This window comes from Fragaria vesca, linkage group LG3 (genome assembly GCF_000184155.1).
Source record: "Fragaria vesca subsp. vesca linkage group LG3, FraVesHawaii_1.0, whole genome shotgun sequence".
In the NCBI taxonomy this organism is placed as follows: domain Eukaryota; kingdom Viridiplantae; phylum Streptophyta; class Magnoliopsida; order Rosales; family Rosaceae; genus Fragaria; species Fragaria vesca.
In genome coordinates this window covers 9,832,984-9,843,480 of record NC_020493.1, presented here as the reverse complement: position 1 = coordinate 9,843,480, position 10,497 = coordinate 9,832,984, and the positions used below count along the sequence as shown (strand labels likewise).

The following is a 10,497-nucleotide window of genomic DNA, read 5'->3' as shown; positions in this document are numbered from 1 at the left end:
TAGTCTGTACATCCTTCTGAGAACTATATACTTTGTTATCTGTAATCACTGAATTCCATAAGATACGACCAAAAAAAAATCACTGAATTCCAGATTTCATAATTAGTGTTAAATAAGGTATATCTATCTCTACTCATAATTTAACATCTTGTGTTGTCTCTGAAATATCTATGGAACAGTCATTGAGTTTTGACTTCGTCAATAATGCAACCGTCGCATACTTGAGATCATACAACAGCAAAAATGCTCATATCAGGCTTTTTGGATGCAACAAAATGGACTTCACCAAACTTAGATTGTCAGCTCCAGGTGATAGCCCAAACACCGATGGCATAAAAATCGGAAGCTCCTACCGCATCAGAATCTCACGTTCGGTTATCACCACCGGCGATGACTGCATTGCCATATTGTCAGGAAGTAGGGAAATCCACATTCATAAGATTTTCTGCGGTCCTGGGCATGGAATCAGCATTGGAAGTCTCGGAGGGTATGGTAATGAACATGATGTTGAAGGAGTATATGTGAAAGATAGTGGTTCAAAGGGGACTACCAATGGTCTAAGAATCAAAACATGGGCTGATTCTCATCCCTTGAAGGTTTCAAAGATTATATATGAAAACATTGTGATGACTGATGTCATGAATCCAATTATTATCGGTCAGAATTATTGCCCCAGCCCTCCCTGCAATCAACAGGTATGTATATATCACTCTCTTTGTTTTATCAGTACTAATGTGGTGTAGATTGAAAGTTGACAACAGAAACATACTAGGGTTCTTAGTCAACCACTCAAGCACAGTTCTTTTATGGTGACACAAACTATCAAACTAAGTACTTGAGAGAACATTGATTCTATCCAATGGAATAACAGTTATTTCTTCTGGTGTAGGTTACTTCGAATGTGCAGATTAGTAATGTGACATATAATAACATACGGGGAAGTTCTTCTTCCAAAGAAGCAGTGATTCTGAAATGCAGCAAAACCAGCCCTTGCAAGAACATAGTGATGAACAATATCAAGTTATCCCTCGACGGTCCTGGAGGTATTGCGAGTTCTTACTGTGAAAATGCCGTTGGCGTCACTTATGGCACACAAAACCCCCGTCCTTGCATATGAGTCTATATTGATGAAGCATATGCTTCTGACTTCAAGCAGTCTTTGGACCTAGCTGGCTAGCTAGCTAGTTATGTTTTTTAAGGCTGACTTGCTAGTTTAGTCGCCATGAAACAATGTATAGCATCATTCACTTGTTTGATGCTTCCTTCATATGTACAACATAAATTGAAAAAAAACAAAAAAAAGTTGAAAAACAAAAGAAAAGAGTGGTGTAAGTTCTACAATGTGATAGTGAATGAGCAAGTTTCGATTTGGTTTTCTGTTTCATCCACCTAGTTGAATCTATGAATATTCGCAAGTAGGAGAATGTATATTTACTAAATTTCACAAATCACAAATAGATCTACACGGAATCACCAAAGATATGTGGAAAACGGACATGTACATGTATAAAGATTTACCTTATATATCTCCTGCAAACATGTAGACATACGCCGGGGATGATATATGATTTATAGAAGTGAGAACATCAGTTAAACTTCACTAGGGAATGAAGAAATTAACCTGCAATCTCTACCTGCCAAAATGAGATCTTCACAAAGACAACCAGGAAAGCTGAAGAAAAATATGTATTCCTACTTTGGGAAACACCTAATACATTTTTCGCCAAATGACACACACCACCTATACCAACGTTGGTGCTGTGACTCTGAATAACATTTTTATTTTCATTTTTTATGCATAACATGATTTACCCTTAAATTGTGTAGTGAATTTTAACAGTCGCATACAGCAAGCTTTGGATCCCCACTAACAGTTGGAGAGAACTACTTTTCACTTGAGTGACTTGACTATTCGACTAGTTGGTCTAGTTCACTTCTGTTTTCCTCGGATTATCAATACGGTATTAGAGGGCTTTGCAGGCGCATTTTGTTCACTTCGCATGTACAAGGAATTTACACAAGAGTTCGTAAAAGTGTTCAAAAGATCCTTGGCTCGGCACTGGCCACAAGTTCATACAAGAGTTGAGATTGCACCACGCACCCATCCGGAAGTCACATTGTGTATTGTAACCACATCTAATATTCATCGACAACTTTCATACTATTTCCAAACCAAAGAAGACGAAAAGGGGAGTACAACTAGGAAGCAAGAGCTTTATTTTCAATTTGATTTGTTATTATTATTATTTTTTTTTTTCAGTCATGGGTAAAGCTTCTCGCCCAAGGTCAGCCGAAAATATGAATCCACCAAAGCATTCCTATCCTATTGATCAGAAACCGGTTACTGAGGGATGGAAATGAACCTTAATATCAGGTACTTCTTTGGTCACAGGTCTGACCCTGGTTTTCCTCGGTCACAAGGCATCCTAGAAATTGTGATCCCTAGAATCGCATTGGAATTTAATAGAAGTGGGCATTGATAAACCGCAACTTTGCACTAGCACCGTTTATTTGGTAAATACAAATTGGTATTTAAGCTTTCGAGTGCGTGCACAAGTCACAGGCATGAGCAAGGATAGATACTCACATTCACAGCATAAGGTAACTGAACTAAATCTAGAACTAAAACTTCCAAATCAATGACGATGTTAAAAGCTAAGACATGTCAACATCCAAACCATCTCTCGAAACTTCAACTGAAGCGAGGTCTGAATATTTCAGTCACAGAAAAAGAACCACTGCAACGGAAAAGATGGAAATACTGAAAGGAATAGATAATAATCACCCCTTCAAACACAAGAAAGTTTCTTTGCGTTTGTCAATCCGCCTACCAAGCTCCATCCATGGATCTTTCCCGATAGTATAGGTCAATGCAATGGACGAGTGACACGTGGCCGCACAGGTGTCTTTGAAGGACTTACCCTACAACATTGCAATGTACACAAGACGTTATGATATTGACCGACTTGAGGTGTTTAGGAAATCTCATTTGGTTTAGAGAACAGACCTGATGGGTTGTGTTCCCAACACCATTCCGCTACAGTTCAGTGCAAGTATGGCACTTTCTGCCTGTTCATTAAAGCAAAAGCGTAAGAAAATTGAGTATGTCAAGAAAAAGATCATTTATCTTCAAAACCATACAGCAGAAGATTCAAAATTCCTCAACCAATCTGCTATGAAAATGTCATAAAAAAGGAGAGCAGCGGAGATAAAGAATACGATAAAAATATCCTTACCTATACAAACACCTAAGGGGAAATGTTATCTTGTCAAATAATCTGGATATTTTGTTAATAATTCTCGCTCGATTATATTTATTTCTGAGGTGCAAGAATCAGTCTGAAATCTAATTCAACCAGGCAAACAACCACATTAGGTGTTGATACCACCTCTTCCAAAGTCCCACAAAGAAATAAATGTAGAAGTTCTAGCACACAAGCTCGCTCCGCAATAAGCAATATGCTTACAGATTACTTGGAAAAAAAAATGTTCAAATTATCTAGAGTACATTCCCTGAGCTATGCTACAAAAATAGTCTAAAGAATAAGCTCATGTTTTTTTACTAGTGTGATGGGAGAAGTGAATACTTGGGGACATGGAGGATTCTCTCTCTTCCAACTGAATGGGATTGAAAAAGGAACCAATAAACAAGAATGACAGATGTATTGAAACCATGTACACTTCAACCAGAAATTAGATACAGAGGTTTGAAGATTTTCCAAATGATTTGGTGACAGAATTTTTCCAGCTGGGAAAGAAACTATATATAGACAAGACTTTAGAATAAACAAACTCGGCCACATATCTTAGCAACTTTTTTACTTTAATCTTCATCAAACATAGTGTTGTAAGCTTAAACATACCATTGCAAATTCAACAAAAGCTATACGAGTTGAATGCACATGATCTCCCAAAAGCCTCAAACGAGTAACCTGATATTAGGAAAAAAGAAAGTAAATTACTACTACTAGTAAAATATGATCGAAAGAAACTATAAATAATAAATAATAAATAACACTTTTCCCCACCTCACCACAAGCTGTTTCAAAGAAATTCTTGACTTCAGCTTGAGAAACCTGCACATGGAACCAGCAACATTTCAGATATTCAACAGAGCCATATATGCATGTCCAAGGCCCAATTCCTCAACATTTGGAACAAAAGGATTCTTATGAAAAGTGTAAACCTTCTTATCGATATTTGTACAATATACAGTTCTGCTACACATTTCCCGCTCATCTTCTGACTGCATATGAGTTTAGGAATCTCTAAGTGAAACCTCATAAGCATGCATCAATGAGACACTAAAGACAAATTTTCAGAGAATAATTGTTACCCTAGGGAGGAAGGTAGGGTTCACAGGGAGGATGGCAGTTTTTGAAGGTAAGACTCTGACAGGATAATACCCTAACATTGTCCCACCAAGGTTCAAAGCAGCTCTCGCCCCATCTGTCAAGAAGATCTCAAATTGTATCATGCAATATATAAGAAAAGATAACATGTTGCCAAATGCTTGCAGAACAAAAAAAAAATCCTTACGCTCATCAGCAAACTCCACAAATGCAAAACGGAGTACTGAATGCGGATCACCGCAAATTCGGCAGTCGACCACCTTGAAATATAGATAAAACAAACTTTAGGTGTGTCATCTAAGACATTAACTTGATGAAGCAACCATTCATATTTATAAACGGTGTTATGCACCAGTCCTTACTTAGAGCTATAAGCGGAAAGACAACAAATATACTTTTCACGTCATTTTAAACCCCTATCCCTTTTAATGATAATTGAGCCTATGAATTCAATCTCATTGCCATGTGTACCAGCTCTAAATCGTGTCTTCATGATTGAGCTATGTCTGAAAGGCTGGGTGTTGGCCCATAACCTTTTATAAGATAGCAGTAAGTAGTTTCAGAGCATTGGCAAACCCAAAAAGGGCAAGTTCACTAGTGAACAGCAGATATCCATCATAAGTTCATAACCATATACACTAGCCATTGTCAGAAATTTACCTCTGTTAGCTCAATACCACAAATACTCCAGCAGAGATGTCACCACTGGTTTCACTAAAAAGTTCGTACAACATATCATTACCAGCAGTGTCACTACCCATTCACCCTTTTGCCCAAAACAATGAAATCGGCAACTAATCTTGCTAAAACTTTGAATCAGTATCAAGTCTTGTCATGCAACTGCACATCTTACAATGGTAGACAATATCACATGGTAATCTAACTACAGCATAACCCAACCTTAAGGTCAAGTCAAGAGATTGAGTGCAACTCCACCCAGCCCTCAGCCCCAAAATAATTCGGATCCACTACTGGCCAGTCAGGCCTAGCAGAAAGTCAGAAACAACAGTATACAAGACATGTCAAATGTCTACCCCCTGTTATTTTAGACCGAGGCATCGACTTTTATGAACTCAGCCTTCTCTACTGAAGTGTCCTAACTTCACAGATGCACATGCAGATAACATGTGAAATGGCACTTCCTCACCTCCCCACCCCTTGGTGCTACCACCCTAGATGGAATAATCTTTATTTCTCGACCTTAACATCAGCATTCTATAACACTCATTTATCAGCATGTTCATCATCAAATCAATATTCTACACAGCATAAATAGATGTCAGTAACTCAATCAAACTTCAATTTTTCAATTTCGATTCAACAATGTTAACCAATGCTACCTTAAATTCTGTTATAATGTTCCCCTCCATCAATCTCATGTGACCTCAAGGCCTTAAGAAAAATGGTAACAGTTTTCATGTCAATTTCACCCTCTCTAGCCATCAGCAACTACTGTGCCCTTAGTATCCTCGAGGGCATGAAAGACCAGGAAAAATTTTCACTTGGAAAACAAATTTCATTTATACAAGGTAACGAGGAAGCAACAGAATTTGACAAAGGTTTGACATAAATAAGAAAACAAACCTTAAACTTCATAACTTAATTTTAATCACATGTACAGAGAGCCACTTATTCAGAAAGAGAGACACGTAATGTATCAAATACCGGAAACAGCACATAGTGTTGGCCAGAAGAGCACCAGGGCAGAACTCAGTACTGAACCAATTTCCAGGTGTGGATCAAGAAAAATGTATCTTGCATACAAGTCTCGATTATAAAAGACATCTATAGTGCTCATAAACAAGCAACACCAGAGGATAATTACATGAAATTTGGCAAAACTGAACTCAACAAGGTACTAGCATATTCACTCTTAAAAAAAGACTTAAACTGAAGGTCAGGGAAGCAATGCAACTTACTTGTCCACAATTACTAAATATGGCAGCAAGACGCTCTTCAGTAACCTACATTAGAATGAGAAAAGTGATAGCTGTTATCTAGTTTCCAGATATACAAAACCCAATTCATATATATCTTACGATCAACTTACTTGCTGATCAATATCAGAAACATAAACTGTTCGTCTAATACTATTTTCACGCTCAGCTCTGAAAGCTCTCCCACTTAACCTTCTCTTCCCCTGATTGTAGTTATTTCTTCTCTGGAAAACAAAAACAACGGAAATTTATAACCAAATACAATGACAGAAAATTACAACTTTGGCAGAGAACGTAATCTCGTTATTTATTCATTGTGAACAACCAACAGTATAAATTAATATAGCCATTAATGAAAAAAAAAAGACAACAATATATGTATCATCATTACAACAAGCAAGTTCATTTTGAAACAAGCATCTGTTTTTCAAACAATGTGGTTCCACAGAAGAAACTTCTCAAAGGTTCTCCATTGATAAGTGTTCCAACAATCAAATCACTCCACCAAATGATAATAACAGTGATAATACAAACATAAAAGTTATGGTGACAATAACTACATGATGATATCATGGGCATAATTCACAACTGCGCCAAACAAGACCCCATGTTGAAAGTATGTTGATAAGCATGCAGGAGCAGATGTCTTCCAACACAAACACCCAACACGCACAAATACATAAACCAAAAATCAAAAGGGCAATCACAAATCCACTAAACTCGTCATACCAACAAGCATAAAATCAAAAAAAAAAAAATCATGAATTTATACAGTACCAGCGGACAGCTTAGTCTAACCAAAAAAATACAAATGGTCACATTACTTGAATCCATAAACACTTTTCAGTAACATCACTATCCACAATAATAGCTCAACTTTTAATCACAAAAAATCAGTAATACAAAAACTGTTGTAGACTGAACTGTACTTCTTTCACCGACAAACACAAACAGCTACCACTTCAACAAGAAACCCAATTCAGACCACATTCCATCAAAACTACAATAAACAGGAAAAATCCCACAGCTCACTCAACTATAAGCAAACACAATTTGCAACAAGACCATGAATAAAAAATCGAAATAAAACGAAATACAAAACAAAAAAGGGGGATCAATAGAGAAAAATGAGTACCCTTCGATTGTTGGCCTGATTGTCAGTGGGCAAGAGCTTATCGTTATTGACAGCAAAAGAGTTATCAAAATTGTGGTTGTGGAGAGGTGAGTAAGATGAAGGGAAGAACTCTTTGGCTAAAGGGTTCAGCTTGGTGAACATATCCACCAGCTTCTGCACATCGAATTCCGATTTGGGTTTCGATTCAGATACCGGTTTCGGTACTGAATCCAACTTCTGGTTGTTGGCAGAGGCTGCCTCACCGCCCATCTCAGCAACCGCAGCCATTGAAAAATTGAACAAAAAAGAAAACTAGTGCAAAAAGATCAAAACTTTATATGATAAACTTGAAGAAGAGAACTGAATATGATGAATTTGAGCTGTTTCTGGTTTTTCTTCCCTGTATCTATCCCTCTGGAAATGAGGGTTTTATTAAAGCTTGAGAATTTGGAATGCAACTCAACAAAAGGAAGAAAATTTAAGTGAGAGATTGAAGAGAGAGAATAAAATAGCTGAAAGAGAGGAATATGGGTTTTAGTGGAAATATGATCAGAGCTGAGGTGGTGGTGATGGAAATGGAGGTGTTGGGAGGAGCAAACAGTTGGCCTTTGGGTTTGGTTTTTATTGCTGAATGCTGAGTAACCCTTGGCTCTCTTTTTATTTTTTATTTTTTTTCTTCTCCTTTTTCCTCTTTTATGATTTTGGGTTGGGTTTCAGCGTCTTCCAGAAAGAAACACAGAGTTGAGTTGAGTGTGTGTTCAGACAAAAAAAAAAAAAGAGAGTTGAGTGTGTGTGTTGCTAAGAGGGGTCGGGGGAGCTAACGTAGCATGTCTTGAGCAAAAACAAAGTTTCTTCCTTTTATGTTTTGTTTCTATCTTTGGCTCTCTGACTCTAATCGGTGTGTATTGTGCAAGTAGTGATGGTGTTACAGATGGAAAGATATATGTCATGCATAACTACACCAAGGTGTTTTTATGAAAAATTTGATTCTACATTATCGTCTTTACAGTATATCGAATTATAGACTAACTCTATGCATTCAAAATAAACCCGAGTTATCTTTTTTTGTTTTTGGATTATGGAACCCGAGCTACCTTTCTTTCTTTTTTTTTGGATTATGGACGACAAAGCAGTAATACTCTCTTACCCCAACTTTTGACTGTACATATGATCTTCAAAGTTAAGCTAGTTAATCAATAAGTCACGGCTCACTAATAAACCCAGCTAACCTAGTAACAACCTAGTAACATGTATTCGATTGATCTCAATAACGAAGTGATTTACGACATATATTTCTCTTTCATTTTTTGAAATGAGTTTTTGACTATAATAATGCATAATTTTGTAGGGGTTAGTTTTATTGTGTTAGTTCAATAGTAGCATATATTCATTTTACCATAGCTTTTCTGTTTATGAGAATAAAGTACTACACTTGAGGCCAATAAAATATAATGTAGTATTGTCTATGTCTATGTTAATCATCTACTTTATTTATGCCTTCTGCCATTTTGTTTGCCATTACGAATATGTTCTTGCTTTTAGGCAATGTGGTTGGTTTAGAGAGTTTTGACTTTTTGTTGTAGGGTTTAGTGTGGAATTAAAAGGGTATGGACCATGTAGAGGAATTTTATGTGCCACATGTTAATTCTGATTTCTTGAATTTCTTTAGTTTACTCCAATGATCTACATGTTTTTTTTATCAAGATAACTTTCATTGATAATCGAATAAGAGTTACAGTTTTAGAATTAAAGTAACTGGAAAACACTCGGATCACAAAGTTCACAGGATTTCAACACGAATTCCATATAGACCCATAAATGAAAACATACAAAAATCATACAGACACAAAACAAACTAGCCAAGATTCATCACAAATCAGATCAAGTCGTTTTCATATCAGGATTCTACATGTTGATTTTCCTCTTCTTAAGGCCACTTTTTCTTTTTCTCTTTCGTCGTCCCCTTTGGCTTTGTTTGGTTGTGCTCAAAGTTTACCTTTGTTTCCGGCCATGTGGATTTCATTTGTCCACAGTGTTGTTTTTCTAGTTAGCCTGGATTTATGATGAATGGAGCAGTGAAGTTTGGCAAGGTTCCCTCCCTACGCTTTCGATTTGGCTATTTGGATGCTTTCTGGTACGTGGTGTGGTAGCCACTCTCTCTCCCAGTCGGTTGTTGCGGTTTTCTTGGACTTTCCTTCTTAGGCCAATTCCTTGAGATTTTGTTTCCTGCCTTCAGGATCTAGTTTTACTTGGGCTGACATTCTAGGGTTGTGAGGTGTGATTAGAAACTTGCTTGTTTTGAGTGCAGGAGTTCAGGCACAAAGGTCCAGCTTGACTGGCCCAAATCATCAACTTGTTTTGGCTTGGAGCAGCTTTGTTACTGATCTGCATGTCATCTATATGTTCTGTTTGTTCATTTTATTGAGAGTCTGTTGTTTTTCTTTGCTTATCTTTTACTGTGTTTGTATGGATTTGATGTTGAAACCTTATGATCCGCGTAGTCAGATTATTATCGGATTACCTTGGTTCGCGTTGTCTTCTTCTATGAATGAAGTGTCACATCAAAAAAAAAAAAAACAACCTATAGTTTTGGATGATTTAACTAAAAAACAATCTCACTAGTCACAACATTAATGGTCAAATTTTTCCGTCTTAGGCCAGTGGGTTATGGGCTCCCTATGTCTATGGGTTTTGGCCTCATGATATGTGGTTTTGGGCCTGGGCCTGGGCCTGGGTGTTAGCCTAGAACTGGGTTTTTAGCCCACATGAGGTACTTATGTTAACTTGCTTTGTTAGTTATTACTGATTGAAGTTATTTTGAGCTCCATTTCTTGGGCCCATATCACCCATGTGGTGCATTTTTATCCCTATGTGGATTATACTGGCTTAGTCCAGATCGGGAGGACTCGGTTCCTCACACCGTTGTCAACCAATCCCAACTCTTTCCAAATCTTTGGTCACTCTACACCAAAACAATCCGTCAACTACCATTGTAAACTGTCATGAGAGTTTGTGTGTTTGTACGCTTAAAGTGAAATTGCGCACTTATTTATCAGATTATGGGTGTTCACGTGTGGGTTCATCACCCCCCCCC

The 10,497-nt window shown here is 37.3% G+C and overlaps 1 protein-coding gene and 1 pseudogene across 2 annotated transcripts in view; both read right to left on the bottom strand.

The window, feature by feature from the left end:
• Positions 1-10,497, bottom strand: part of LOC101292394 — a 1,325,780-nt pseudogene that overhangs the window by 1,049,787 nt on the left and 265,496 nt on the right. The gene's annotated exons all lie outside the window — the stretch shown is intronic.
• Positions 2,489-8,001, bottom strand: LOC101294440 (polyadenylate-binding protein, cytoplasmic and nuclear-like). The gene is made up of 10 exons (XM_004294053.1): positions 7,425-8,001; positions 6,403-6,513; positions 6,272-6,316; positions 4,540-4,612; positions 4,337-4,449; positions 4,187-4,246; positions 4,029-4,076; positions 3,864-3,932; positions 3,008-3,069; positions 2,489-2,922 (listed from the first exon to the last, which is right to left on the bottom strand). The coding sequence occupies exons 1-10, from the start codon at positions 7,689-7,691 to the stop codon at positions 2,868-2,870; spliced, it is 903 nt and encodes a 300-aa protein (XP_004294101.1). The 5' UTR covers positions 7,692-8,001; the 3' UTR covers positions 2,489-2,867.